The 15,271-nt window shown below is 39.0% G+C and overlaps 1 protein-coding gene across 2 annotated transcripts in view; it reads left to right on the forward strand.

Moving 5' to 3' along the window:
* Positions 1-15,271, forward strand: part of Gdpd4 (glycerophosphodiester phosphodiesterase domain containing 4) — a 91,399-nt gene that overhangs the window by 12,321 nt on the left and 63,807 nt on the right. For both annotated transcript variants that reach the window (XM_076938320.1, XM_076938315.1), the window contains exons 4-10: positions 3,767-3,860; positions 6,922-6,981; positions 11,072-11,170; positions 11,241-11,334; positions 12,106-12,183; positions 13,054-13,199; positions 13,549-13,631. In XM_076938320.1, the coding sequence (XP_076794435.1) occupies positions 3,767-3,860; positions 6,922-6,981; positions 11,072-11,170; positions 11,241-11,334; positions 12,106-12,183; positions 13,054-13,199; positions 13,549-13,631 (654 nt within the window). The remainder of the gene's footprint in view (positions 1-3,766; positions 3,861-6,921; positions 6,982-11,071; positions 11,171-11,240; positions 11,335-12,105; positions 12,184-13,053; positions 13,200-13,548; positions 13,632-15,271) is intronic.

Consider the following 15,271-nt stretch of genomic DNA (forward strand, 5'->3'; position numbering starts at 1 on the left):
ATTCCTGCAAGCTGTCCTTTGACCTCCACACCATGAGAACACACCTGCACAATGAATGACTGTAATAATTTTTTAAATGCAGAAAACTGAAAAATAGTCACATTTTCAAGTGACCATCACAAACTAACTTTTTCTTGTCCTTATGTTATACCATTATGTTTATACTATTTTTATAACTTTGCTTTGTATTTTTCCATAAAATAAACATAAGCATTCAATAGATTATTAAAACTCATATTGAATATTATTTTTATGTGATTTTAGAATATGACATGAAGATGCATTAACTTTGCTTTCTGTGTGCTGGGGTGGTGGGACAGGGACAGAGCCTTGCTGTGTAGCTCAGGCTGGCCTCAAGTTGGCATTCTCACTGACCCCACTCCCACTTTGCAAGTTCTGGGATCACAACTCTCTGCTATCATGGCTAATTAGCTGGGGTGAGAAGGGTTACTGATTTTTTTCCTAGGCATTATGAACAACATTCATGTCTTGATAAGATAACAATAAAGTGAATTTTTCATTTTTTGATTAATGTTCCTTGGACTAGATTAGTACAACTGGCATTAAGAGAACGAACACTTAAAATTAGTTCTGCTTTTTGACAAAGTATTTTCTCAAAAGGTTATAGCCAGCTCTGCTTACAGTAGAGGTAAAAGACAGTTTTTATAGTAAGTTGCCTATGGCAACATTAAATATTCCAGTTTTGATTATTCAAAAAGTCTTCTTGATGGAGTTATTTTGTTTTAATTTGAGCCATTTGTGTTTCAAAGCAGTTTTTAAAAATATATTCTCTTTAGAAGTATTTCTTCCTTTTTGATGTTTATGCTTTGAGCATATTCAATACGTTTTATCATTTTCTAAGCAATTTTATTATAGATTCATTCTGAATTATTCTTCAGCACATGCATTTCAGTTGTTCTCTGTGTGAATGGATTTTAAGATATCTGGCATTGAGATCTGCAGAGGACTAAGGCTGTATGATGTCTAATATTTACAGGTTTGTACTTCCCCCACCCCTTGAATGCTATCAAAGTCCTGTAGCTGAAGACAGCAGAAGTTGTCTGGTGGCAACATACAAAAAGTCTTTGAATTTCCTTTAATAAGAACCTGCTGGGGACTATTTCTGGAAGTTCCTATTTTTGTGAAAACGGCTCTATTTTATCTTTATTCTTGAAGGGTATCTTACGCAGACATAGAGTTCTAATTTGCAGTTTTTCTCTTAGCACTGTGACTCCGTCTCTTTCCCATCTTCTTGCTTTGTATATATTGAGAAGTATGCTATCTATCTTGGATCTTTTGAACCTAAGCTGTCCTTGAAAAAGTTGCCTTCTTTTAAGAGTTTTCTCTTTATTTTTTCCATGATTTTATGTTCATGTGCATGTGTTTCTTTGTTTTTGTTCTCCTTTAAGCTTATGTTGCTTCTTTAATTTGCATTTTGATATCAGTGGTAGAGACCCTTCATTGAGGCAGAAAAGATGGCTTAACAGGTAAAGGCTAACAACATAAATTTGATCCCTGAACCCCACATGGTATAAGGCGAGAACTGACTCTCACAAAATATCTTCTGACTGACACGTGCATGCTGTGATATGTACTTCCTGCATCCAAAAAATAGATAAATATAAACTATTATTTTAAAAAGAAGATGCTTATTTTCCTTAGAGTGCAACTATCTAGTGAAGAAAAAACCTGCTCAGGAAACATTAAGAAGCAGCTTAAATTGGGCCAGTCCATGTAGAATGAGCCCCCTGTGCAGCCATCAGTATTACATATTCCCAGCTTAAAGAAGTGGTAGCCAAAAAGAGACTTTCCTTTTCAGGTTCCATTCTGTATAAGTAGTCACATAAGCACAATCCTCTTCATTCTAAATGACACTCCTTTTGACTCATCATCCCTCCATGAAGAGTGATCACAGATGACAGAGGCAGAAGGAGCAGAACAGGGAGAGAGAAAGATCCCAGTTCTTCCTTTCCTCTGGTCCATCCACAGCAGAGGTGAGAGCAGGCCTGCACTTGCTGAGTGAGAGAGCAGCCCCTGTGCTTGCTGAGAGTGCATTGGTTCAGTCAAGTTGGGGTTGAGAAGAAATAAAAATAAATAATATGGTTAGCAAGATGATAATGAAGAAAGATGTCCCGTTAATTGTCAATTCTTAAGTTTTTCTTGTCATTTGGAAGCATAGTCGATTATCAACACTCAATTACTGTTTGGGTAGTAATACTTTGGTTTCATGTGAACCACTATTAAGATCATCGTTGATTGTGCTCCTTTAAAGCCATACTATTTTTGTTCTATAAATCCACGTTTTTACTTCTCTGAAAATCATTTTTAAAAACTTTTAAAAAGTAAAAAGTATTTATTTTGTGTGTGTGTGTGTGTGTGTGTGTGTGTGTGTGTGTGTGTGTCACAGTGCATGTGTGGGAAGCAAGCACAGAACTTGCAGGAGTCAGTTCTCTCCTTCTACCACATGGGTTCTGAAGATCAAACTCATGTCATCAGGCTTGGTGGCAAACACCTTTACCCACTGAGTCATCTCGACAAACTTGGATCTTAGATATATTTTTCTTAATCTTTTTGATTGTTCTATTAATTGCGTTTTTGGGCACAATAATTTCATTTGCTTTGAGAGCTTTATTGGGTCTCCTTTGTCCTTCCAACCGCTGAGTTGGACCCTGGCCTCTCATATACTAGACACATAGTTACCACTGAGCTACATCCAGAAGCCCTCTTTACACCAGCTCTTTTTTTTACAAAGTGTCCTTCTCTTGCAACATCTTTACCCAAGAAGCTTCCTGCTGTGAAAGCTACCTGCCCTTTTTTTTTTTTTATCTTTGACGTATTTCTCTAGTTTCTGAGTGGAAAGGAGGTCATTTATGTTTTCTTGAAATAAGAAGTATAGATTCTTTGACATTGAAAATCTAGACAGATAAAACATTGTCTCTCTGCACAAGTCACTGGTAGAGTTCCCATAGATGGAACTTTAGGAACACCATGTGTAGGACACAGCTCTCTCATACAGCTGAGAGCAATCATGGAAGAAAGTATACATGGACCTGGACAAGGAGCTTGAAAGGTAGAAACAACTAGTCATATTGATGTAATTAATTTAGGGGGTGTGGGGATTGAATATTCTTGGCCCAGGGAGTGGCACTATTAGAAGGTGTGACCTTCTTGGAGGAAGTTTGTTACTGTGGGAGTGGGCTTTGAGACCCTCCTCCTAGCTGCCTGTGAGACAGTCTTCTCCTGTCTGCCCTTGGAACAAGAGGTAGAACTCTTTAACTCCTCCAGCACTGTGCCTGCTCAGATGCTGCCAATGCTGCCATGCTTCCTGCCATAAATGCTAGTGGACTGAACCTCTTAACCTGTAAGCTAGCTCAGTAAATGCTGTTCTTTATTAGAGTTGCCTTGGTCATGGTGTTCACAGCAATGGAAACTCTAAGACAGAGGGTGATTCTTTTTCTTTTATCATTGCAGAATTTCTACATCACTTTGATTATTAAAGATGATATAAATTTGAATATATATTATAAATAACTTTTTAAAGATTGCTTTACTTATAAAGGCTTCATTAATATATCTGGTTGCTTATAGTCTGAAATTAAAATAAAAAATATCCCCAAAGTGCTCACAGATCTGTCCACAAGGTGCTTCTCTTCTGTCCCCACCATTTGTTAATGCTTCATCTAACCTGTTCTTGTCTTTACCCTTAATGTAGATACTAGTACTGATTCCTCCTATATTTTAAAGTTTGAAACATTTTTTTTTTCAGGGTCGTTTATCTAGGGACAGGTCGCTGGTTCTTTTGGTCCATTTTCGTGCTGAGTGCAGCTGGGATTCTGGCTGCCTACACCACCTTGCTTTTGGTGAGTGATGCTTCTCATTATTTTTGTTCCTTAAACAGCCTCATCAGTTAATCCTTTCCGTGGTGTTGTATCTATCTGAAATCTTTGATATTAGTAGAGTCGGAGTTTACACCAGCTCCTTCAGTTTCATGCACAAGGGATGGCTAAAGGAGATTGATGCTATTTAGAGGATGTGTTTAATCAAGCTGTTCTTTGAGTGGGTGACAGGGCACCCCTTTTTTATTCCCCCATTTAATACTGTATTCATTAGTTTACTCAATATTATCATTTAAATGCCAAGAGCTTTACACTCATAGTCTGGGACTTACAAATCAAACCAGTTCTACTGTGCAAAGGCTAGTCACATAGCTCAGATGCAAACTAGTTATGTATGATCCTGCCTCTATTGCATGACACGGTAAAGTCAATATTGTATGAAGGATGCACACCATGTAAGAGAAAGGTTCATGAAAAGGAAGAACCAAACAGAAAGATAACTTTAGAGAAAACTGTGAAATTACTTTAATTTCATAATTTCATGTTTCCACTGATTTGTCTCTGACACACAAGAGTCAAACCCTTAAATATGTTGCCAGTTGCACTATTTTTCTTCTAAAATGTATTAGTCATTATGAAATACTGTAATAAGTACTGAGTATGTAGAAATCAATAAAAGTAAAACTATTTTCATGGAAAGCCCTCAATAGAGATAATGTGTTCATTCTTTCTCACTGACAGTTGAAACTCAGGGAGGGGGTATTTGACTTATAGTTTGAAAGGTGTAGTCTTTTGTAGTAGAGAAGAAAAGGTGACAAGCAGCAGGCAAGTGGAGCATCTGGTCATATTAAATCTCTTGGCCAGGAAGCCAAGAGACATGGATGCTCACCCTCAGCTCCCTTTGTCCTTTTATTCAGCCTATGGCCTCCACCCATGGAAGTCTTATGTCGCTGCCCATATTCAGAGTGAGTCTCCCCTCCTAAGTCAGACCTTTCTGTTAAAAATCTTATACAAACATGCAGAAGTATTTCCATGGTGGTTCTAAATCCAATCAAATTGACAAGGAAAATTAATCTTCACAGATTGGAATGGGAATAAAGTTATGGCTGTTTCTTCATTCAGTGTTTAGAATCTCCTAGACAACTAAGTCACAGAAAAAAGTAACTGCTTATGATGGACCTTTGTAGTTATCATTAGAGATACTCATATGAAGCTTGTCAAGGGTTCTAAGAGGGAAGAGAGAATTTCTAGCAAAGAACAGCAAATAAAACTTATTAGAAGAGGTAGCACTAGAGGGCTGGGCATAGTCAGTAAAGTGTCTGCTGTGTAAACATAGAATCAGACCCAGGACTGCAGCTGGGACAAGGCAGAGACAGGGAAGTCCTTGAAGCCCATTGACTAGGTAGCAATGAGCTTCAGGGTCAGTGAAAGACCTTTTATCCAAAGATAAAATTGGTCCATATACGGGGCTGGAGAGATGGCTCAGTGGATAAGAGCACTGACTGCTCCTCCAGAGGTCCTGAGTTCAATTCCCAGCAACCACATGGTGGCTCACAACCATCTGCAATGCAATCTGATGCCCTCTTCTGGTGTGTCTGAAGACAGCTATACATATACATTAAATAAATAAATCTTTAAAAAAATTGGTCCATGTACTTGTATAAATGTATGCATATACATGACCGACCACATGTGCAAACATCCACACCAAGTACACACACACACACACACACACACACACACACACACACACACACTGTAGCAGCACTGGAGTAGGATCTTGAACAGATGATAGTTTTGGACATAAGGGGATTGAAATGGAAAGGAACATTGTGGGCTGAGAAAATGTATTTTGAGAGAGTAATAAGAGATAAATATACTTGGTATTTTGTTAAGAAGAGAATAGTGTAGACTGATGTGACAGATTTTGAAAGGTTTTGAAAGTAAGAGTAAGGTACTTAGTAAACATGGGTTTCTATTTTCTGAACATCATTCTAGAAGTTGTGATGTGAAGGTAGAACCTTTCTCTTCAGTGAGGAAGGTGCAGATATAGTATGTGCTCTGACCTAAATCTTGGATTGTACCTCGTATCATGCTTACACACAATTAGTGAGACATGGGATTGTTAGCTTCCAATGTGAGAATATTAGTACCCAGCAGTCTTAGTTTCAACAGACTACTTTAGCCTACCTCTCTTACACAATAGTGAGAAAGGAGAGAGGCCTGGCTTCGGCCCTTCCCCCCACCCCCCCTCCATCATTAGGGCACTTACTCTGAAAGCTCAGTATGAAGCTCAGTGGTGAGAATGCTGTGCACTGGGTGAGGCCCCTAGTTTGATTCCCAGCAGTGAAGAACAAAGGTTTCTGAGTAGTAATTTTGGTCAAGATTACTATAACTTGACTAAACTCTCCTAAGCTCTGGTTGCTTTTTAACTGAAAATGATGCTTAATAAAATGGTATTTTTATAGGGCTGAGTAAAAATAGATAAGATCATACACACAAAATTATTGTAGTAAAAGGTAAGTGCTTTGTACAGGAGTATGCTAACATCTGAGGACGTAGCTTTGCAGTTTTTATGTTCATACTGACTTGAAGACTGGCTAGATTTAGACTGAGATCTAAAATGTATTGAGCATATTCCGATGGTAATGACAATCAGCATCAGCACTAGTTCTGGAAAGAGCTTTTAAATGACCCTGGGGAGAGTTGGCTCATAACTCTCTTCTCTTGTTAGTGTCTCTAAGCAATACCAGGCATGAAGTCCATCACAGAGAAAATACTATGCAGAAATTCAGAAACCATCAGTGGTAATGGCCGTGAGATCCCAGAGGAAAGAATAACGAATTCTTTCTAGGGTGCTAATAGAAGCTACAGACAGGAAATGACATTTGAACTGGCTTCAAGGGTTAGTGGCATGGGGAAGAAGAGCCTAAAAGGGATGAGAGGTAACATGGCAAGAGAGAATAAAGGGTAGCCCAAAGAAGCAAAGGTGGTGCCTATCATGAGAGGTTCCTAATCTACTGAGCTGCTCTGGGCAGGACTTTAGTAATCTGGAAATGATCACCTTGCCTCCTTTGCTTTTCAGTTGATTGGGTTTCTGTTGCTCTGGGAAAGGATTGAACTAAACCTGCATAAATCTCATAAGGTAAGACAGCATCATCCTCACAGGAAACCACAGAAAGGATAGCAAGAGCTCCCCAGTGGTCCATGCTATGTGTGTATCTGGCCCTCTTTCACCATACCCTGAACAGATCTGATTGTGCACGTTTAACTGAAATATGTAAACTTCTGGCAGTAGGAAGTGAAGTGCCAAACTTGCTGAGCCTGTACCATGTTTTCTCTCTCCCACTGGCTCCTGTCATACTCCCAGCTTGGCTCTTCCTGCCCCACTGAAGTCTTAGGCACATTTCTTACTTCTGCCATTCTTTTCCATCACAATAGCATTCTCATGCAAGTCAGTAAAATTGTGCTTCATGGTAGTAATCCCACCTCCAACTTTCTAAACTTCTACTTCTAAAACATTCTACCTCCTCTAATTTAGGCTTGACTTGGCCTCTGCCTGTCATGGTGGAGAGGGCAGTGGCTCTTTCTACAGTGACATTTTCCTTGGGTCAGTGCCTGCTTCCTTATGATACCCCCAAAACTTCCCATTTAAGATCTGAGTAACCTTTTCTTAGTTGAATCCCTTTAAAATGATACCACCATGGCTTCTCTCAGTCAGTTCATACCTGGTCCCCAGAGACCAGGCAACCTCATTTCACTCTCTGTGGACCAATAGCATACTTGCAACATGGAGTTTCTGACTTTGTCCTACCATTGATTATCATCACCTCCAGTAGCATGTTCTTCTGCTTTATTTTATTTATTTTATTTATTTTTTTTTATTTTTCTCAATCTGCTTTTATACCATTTTTAATTACATGCAAGTGTCAACGTCAGTTTTAGGTTGAGGAACTAGCAATACAATAGATGCAAATAGTTAAGGAACAAGCAAGATAATAAAATAGTCAAAGAACAAGCAAGGCAATAAACAAAGTCCCATGATCACTCCTGTGATCACTGTTTCTAAGGGCTTATCAGGATGGCCAAAATATCTGAGCCTACTTCCCTGTCCTAGCCCAAAGCCTGAAGCCTACTTCTTTGTTCTAGACTAAGATTTAGATTCCCACCTAAAATTACTTCTTTGTTCTAGCCTAATGTCAGATTCCTGCCTGAAGCCCATTTCCTTGTCCTTGGCCAATGTCAGATTTCTGCCAAGCAGCCCTTAAAGCTCTCCACATCTCCCCCATGTTAATTCTAAACAAGACTGAGTCTCTTAGATATCCTGCCAAGAATGCCTTCCTTACCTGCCATGGAATATGCATTATCAAAAGCAATGTACTTATGTCTTAGGTTGGTAAGGCTCTGTGCAGAATCTTACCCATCTTTGGCTTGCCAGCCTGTTAATTTAATAATTCTGTCTGGGGGTCCATTTTCAGGTTCAAACCATGTACTTCGGCTGCCAACATGTTGATGTTGTTAAAGACAAGCTTTAACAGGATGCGCAGGAATAAAAGTATTCCCAGGACAAAGAGGGCTAGCTAGCATGATCAAGCTATATATGCCATTCTTGAAGCTTGACCAAAATGGAAATACTGACCTCAGGCCATGGATAATTTTATCAGCAGTGTCTGCCACATCAAAGCTCAGCAGAGCAGCATTCTTGAAATTCATAATCTCATTATGCAAAGTTAAAACATCCAGAAATATGTTAGAATTATGCCAAACACCCTGCAAGTATCTTTAAACTTTTTCCTAATTATAATGACTACCACTGTAAATTTTAGAACTAACATGAATCCAATGGTATTTGGCATGACACTCAAGATGGCTCCTTACTCTTAAACTTTGAACCACCTTCCAATAATTTGAATAGGATAAAGAGTATCAATCTGTTGTTCCAAATGCCTCTCTAAATCCTCTTGTATATTCAATACATTAGTAACATTTTTTGCTAAATGATTAACAAAAGTAGCTGTCTTAATTTCTGTGTCAAAGCAATTACAGAAGCAATTGTGCTAGCTATTAATGTAATTAAAGCTGTTATACCAGCAATAATCAAGCCCACTACCCTTTTGCTTCTGCTTAAAGCCTGACTCACTTCTTCCAGTACTTGTAAGCTTTTTTCAGAAGACCAAGGTTCTGTGATACTCAGGGCAATAAAACAAAAGCTGGTTGATAAACTGACATGCCGTGTGACACTAACACAATTAGAGAGTGTACAATCAATACATCTTACATTAAATACTATAGGAAAAAAAAAGTAATTTTAACTTGACAATTAAAAGAGCCTTAACACTTGTACTAACACTTGTTTGAAATTCAGATCCTGTCCCAACTTTATCTCTTGCTAACATAACATCATAGAGAACTGCAGCTAATTTCCAAATATGTCTCTGAAAATGTCCAGAATCAGCCTTCCAAATGAAGACCTTCTCAAGCAAGGTTGTGACCACATGCTCATGTTTCTCCAAATCTGGGAACATGTCAAGTCTTTTGAGTGGCATCCTTAAATCTCCTCTTACTCAAATGAGAAATTCAAATTGGAAATGTAACTTAAGTGTTATTAAAATATATGGAGATTGAAACCATGAGCTGTTGCATGGGAAGAATATATATTGAAAAAAAAAAAGAAAGAAAAGAGAAGGCCTTGGTGCTAATACTATCCATTTTAGAGTTTGGATGCAAGAAACTTATTATTCCATCAGCCTCCTTTTCATGAATCTTCAACCAAGACATTGTTGGCATCCCACTTTCATTAAGCACAGCTATTATCTTCAACCAGGAACAGATGAGGAATATGCTCTAGGCTAAATTCTAGCCACAGAATCTTACCCCCTTCATACACAACCAGCAAGAAATTGTTTTGTTAGTTTCTAAAGTGGGAATGCTAGTATCCGGTTAAGTCATATGTGTTAGTGAACTTTTTTATTATACCCTACCTTTTTTTGGATACATATAATGATTATTGAATCAGTTTCAGAGAACAAAATACTGCTTAAATATTGGGTTCTGGTATCCCAAAATGCAAATCTCTCATATATGTATCTATTAGTAAAGTTAGACTGGTTTATAAAATTATGCTTTCCTCTTGTCTGGCATTATCCTTAGAATTCATTCCTATACATCTTCAATGGGATTTTTACTCAAGTTGATAAAATCTGGCCATTGTTTTCCAAACCTTCTTGTCCTGAAATATTTTTGGATCTAACTGCAGTTATGAACCTGTGGCAGTGAGAGGTGAGGGAGGGAATTTTGAGAGGATGTGACCTTACCTTGGAAGGTAATTTGGTTAGGCCTTCAAACTAGCAAGAACAAGACCTATGGAGCCTGCTTCTGTTGGCAAGGGGGATTCTTTAGGGCTTAGAAGTTTACTTTTATCCTTTTTTTTTTTTTTTCCAAAATAACTCAGAAGGGATCGGATTAGCACCAGGTCTAGACTCTCTAGATTACCTAGGAAAGCACAGAGAGTGCTTTCAGATTACAGTGATGAGTCAAAAGTCCTTGTAAACATGTTAATAACTTGACTTCCTTATAAAAACCCCTAAGGTATCAGTTAGGTAGCAATAATGGGATGCCGCTGAAATTTTCTAACAAGATAGACCTAATAATATCTTGGTTGCTTTTACTTTAAATAAGCCCGGAGTTACAGGTTTTTTTTTATATGACAGAAACGGACTTGCTGGAACTGTATGATTAACAGAGTGATAGATAAGGATGGTATGTACACAAAATGGCTCTTTCTGTAAGGCAGTATTTTTACATATTTGGCTCAAAACACACCTTATATTCTAAGCTCAAAATCAGAATGCTTGATTAATGTGGGTGAGTAAAGAAAGAGCATTTATGAGTAGTTGTGTTTTATATGACCAGATCTCCCCAAGGGAAAATATTTTATTTGTACCCTATGATTGCTTATATCCTTTAAATCATCTGTAAAGCTTGGTATTGAATAAGAGGTAGATTCAACAGTTCAATGCATTTAGTTTGCTAATAGACTGGTAACTTCAAGTTTATGTATTTGAGAGCTTGGTTTGCACTTTTTTGTTTTTTAAGTCAAATAGGAGGAAAAGGTTTATTATAATGATATAATTAGTCATATGCAATTCACAAGGACAGTTCTGATTCAAATCTGGTGTCTAGAAATAAAAAACAAACAAACAAACAACAACAACAAACCCTTTCTCTTTTCCCAGGTCTTCATTTGGATAACCATTATTTTGTGCTCCTTCTTGCTCTGTGTTTTAAGCTATTTCTGGAGAGACAAGTGGCTGATAGCTGGGTTGTCACTGCAGGTAAGCATCATCCTATTGTTCTCAGCACTGTGTCCAGATGCAGCTAGTCTGACTTTTGGCTTTTCCCCAGATCTTTGCTCCCTTCGTGCACCTGAGCCTCATAACTGTGATGATTATAATTTCCTGGCCTCTAGCCATCTGTGTGGCCCACTTGGAATCAGAAGGTACATCATGTGAGGGGAACCTTGCCTGATCTCACCAACTTGCACACACATTCAAAGAAACAGAAATGGTAGCTAGCTACACATGTACCTCTTTGAAATTTCTTTAGCATGTTATGTAGGCATGATTTTTATGGTCTCACTTACTAACCCCTGTAGCCTATCATAGTATTTCTATGACTAAGTTAGTCTTTTTCTGAGAAGGATTCTTTTAGAAAAACATCTTTTCCCCTCTGTGTTAATACACACTATTTTTCTGGGGTGATGAAGACAGCAGAGGGCATCTTAATTCTGGTTTGGCCTGAATGCTACTTATAAGGCTTAGCTTGTTCATACACAAATGTCACTGATTTCAGTTAATACTATGTCCTGAGGGCTCTGGTTATATCAGGCAACTCAGAGAAGTCCTCTGTGAGTTTCTGTCCTACCTAGCAACTTAAAGAGTCAAGAATGGCTGCCTCTGCAGCTGGATTCTTCTCTATTCTTTTTCGATGATAGTGGAAACAAAACAATGAGCTCTGTATGCTTTGGAATTGGAAAGCAGTAGGGTCTTCTTTCTACATCTCTCTTTTTACTATTGGTTAAGTAAAGGGAGCTTGCTTCCTGGCTTGTGGGAGGGTGCAGACAAGTGAAGGGTTGGCTTAATATTGATGCTGGGTGTGTGTGTGTGTGTGTGTGTGTGTGTGTGTGTGTGTTGATTGTAGTACATTTTAGAAAATATTTCTAGGGCAGGAACTTAAAGTGAACAACAATAAACTGTTTTCTCTATTTTAGTTAGAATAAGAAGATACAGGATGGCAGATTACGAGCACGAAATACTGGAGAGGTGTAATATATTCAGAAGGTTAAGAGGTTAGAGATGGTGATCTCAATTTGAAAGTCACTGAAGCATAGTAATTTAAACAATGTACAAGTGGGTGGGAATCTTCAGAGGTCTAAAACAGAAGGTGTTGGGAAGCAGTTGATAATAGGAATTAAAGATAACTTGTGATGTGGGAGCTGGGCATGGGTGGAGGTGAGTAGTGGGAAGAGGAGAAAGAAGGAGGAAAAGAAACAAAAATAATAATTCATCAACTATGATAAGTCAGCACTGTTGTACCACTTCTGTGAGCAGTGTTAGCTCACAGACCTAATTTACGGAAAAAAGATGAAGACCTAGAGAAGTTACCCCATGTGTCCCCAGTTACTACAAGAGGTGATAAAGCTCATACCCACATTCCTGTCAGTTGGCATCTTTTCCACCATACTTCTGTGCCCTAAGTTAGAGCGTCTTTTGAGAGGATCTTCGCAGCCATCAGGGCTCTTTCAGAGCCAGCCAAGCTCCCCTTCTGAGACGCTGTTTCATATATTTCCTTCCTTCTCTTTCTTCCCCTCCCTCATCCAGCCTCCCTTCCCTTCCTCCCACCCACCTTCTGTACCGTTTTTTCCATTTTTACTTTCAAGTTCTAGCAATATTGCCTTAATAATGTCTTTGTCTGAAATGTAGGTCAGTGGTAGAGCACTTGCCTAGCAAATATGTGGTCTGGATTCAATACCCAGCCCTAAAAAAGTCTTATATCTGAACAATCCTGTGTATTTATATCTAAACCCCTGAAAGAGGATGTGATAGAAATAGAAAGTAAATCATGGCCTGACTGCTGCCTTGACTAGTTAGCTGTTTGAAATGACTCTCCATATCTCTTTTCCTTTTTACCCACTTGTCTCTTCTTCCAACTTTTTCAGCTCTACAAATAGCCGCTGGACTGTCCTTCCTGATCATTCTTTTATGCCTTTATTTGATGCCACTGGGGATTTATTCTCCCTGCATTCTGAAAAAGGAGGATTTAGGCCCTAAGCCTTCCCTCTTTGGACATAGAGGTGCACCCATGGTAGGTCTGCTAATATTGAGCTTGGGTAAATGGAGGTAGGTTTGGGGCCTGTGGCTGAGACGGGAACCTCGGAAACATCAGCCACCCTGAAGAGGAAAAGGAATCTTGGCATGACAAGAATAAGGGGTTCATTGTATATTGTACATGTTGTATTTGATCTCAGACTATCTAACTCCTGGTCAGCTTCTCTTTACTGTGCCCAGGGTTCTGCTGTATAGAGGGGATTATAGTCAGCCTTTTTGAAAAGAGCTCAGGGAGCCAAGCTCTGCTTCTCAAAGCCCTTTCATTCCCAGGCTCTGTGCCTACCATAAAAGAAATGCATAGCGCTTAATATCTCTTTCTTCCATAGTTGGCGCCAGAGAATACCATGATGTCCTTTGAGAAGGCTATTGAATTTGATGCTTTTGGCCTGGAGACAGATGTATACTTAAGGTAGGACTAGGGTAGAGGATTTTTCCAGTGTCAAGAGAATTAGCCTTGAAGAGGTTTTTTTCATGTTTGTGTAGCATATTTGCACACACTACATATATAAACCACATGTCCCTTATAAAATATATCCCTTTACATCTGTGTTCTTTACCAGAAGTTCACAAACCACGTGCAATTCAAGTGGTTTTCCAGTGTAAACCACCAACCTACCCCAGGACGTACTCACCAACATTTCTTAGATACCTGCTATATTCTAGGCTGCCTTCTGAGTGTTCAGGAGATGCAGTTGAGTGAGATATAGTCATCTTTACCTTCCTGGGGTGAAGGAGATATGGCATAGTTACAGGTGAGCACAGAATAGGGCCATTTGTGATAACAAGCCTTTCAGAGAAGAACAAATCAAGCACAATGGAGCCTCAGGGAAGGAGAAGGATACTTCCTATTCTGAAAGAAATAATCTGTATACTCAAAGTTATGTGTGGGTTAGCTTTAAAAGAAAATATTTTGCTAACCAGAGATGAGGTCATTCCAGACAAAAGCAGCAACCTATTCAAAGGCATATTGATGAGCAGTCACAAATCACAGAGCTCCATGCATGTGTAGTGGACAGCCAGGGTACTCGTCGGAGGCTGGATGGCTTATTGGGTTTTGTTGTTGTTGTTGATGATTTGTTTCTTTGTATTTGTTTTTTAATTTAATTTTATTATTGTTTGTTTGCTTATATATGTGTACATGTGTGCCATGGTGTGTAGTAAGAAAGGTCAGAGGATGGAGTTGGTTTTTCCCTTCCATCATGTGGGTCCCAGAGATCAAAATCAGGTTGTCACATTTGGGAGCCATTTCACCAACTTTGTATTTGCCTTTTGTTTTGGGAAGCCAGATCTTGTGTACCTAAGATGGTCTTGGGCTCACTATGTAGTTGAGGGTGAGTTGATGCAAGCTTCTGACCCTCTGCCCTGCTTCCTAAGTTCTGGGACTACAGATGGATACCACCACATCAACCATTTTTTTAAAAACTAAATTTTAATTTCAGATTTTACAGCGATGGAGCTCAAACTCAGGGTTTTGTACATGCCAGGAAAGCACCATTCCATTGAGCCATACCCCAGTCCACTTTGTTGTTGTTTTTAATATGCTTTGGGAAGAATTATTAAAGTGTTGGGTGGCAAGGTCTGTCAATACTCCAAAGAAAACCAAAGTAATACTTGGATTAGAACAGAGCCAGGAGCCAGAGGAGGTGGAGGATGGGGCAGGGCGACAGGGAACAACACTGCTATAGAATGTATGTATCTTGGCACCTTAGGAAGTAGAAAGGTTTCATTTTTACTGTGAATGTATTAATAAATATGCTGAGCATGTAATGCTGCCATGCTCATTCAGTGAGGAAAACAGAAACGTGAACTTTTGATTTGACAGAAGAGTAACCTGGGTTCAAAGAAGGGACCTGTAGCTCAGGCCACAAGGCTTAAAGTGCACATGGGAAGGTAGAGACCCCCAAACTGAGATTTTTGGATTCACTGAAACTGAATATTTCAAGGGGACACTTTTGTCACTTCTGGAAGTGCCCAATAGTTGTGGGCTTAATGTGGTAAAGTTCTGGTCCAGTGAACCCCTAAAACGTAGTCTTGTTCTCTGCTGTGGTG

This window comes from Arvicanthis niloticus, chromosome 1, assembly GCF_011762505.2.
Source record: "Arvicanthis niloticus isolate mArvNil1 chromosome 1, mArvNil1.pat.X, whole genome shotgun sequence".
NCBI lineage: Eukaryota > Metazoa > Chordata > Mammalia > Rodentia > Muridae > Arvicanthis > Arvicanthis niloticus.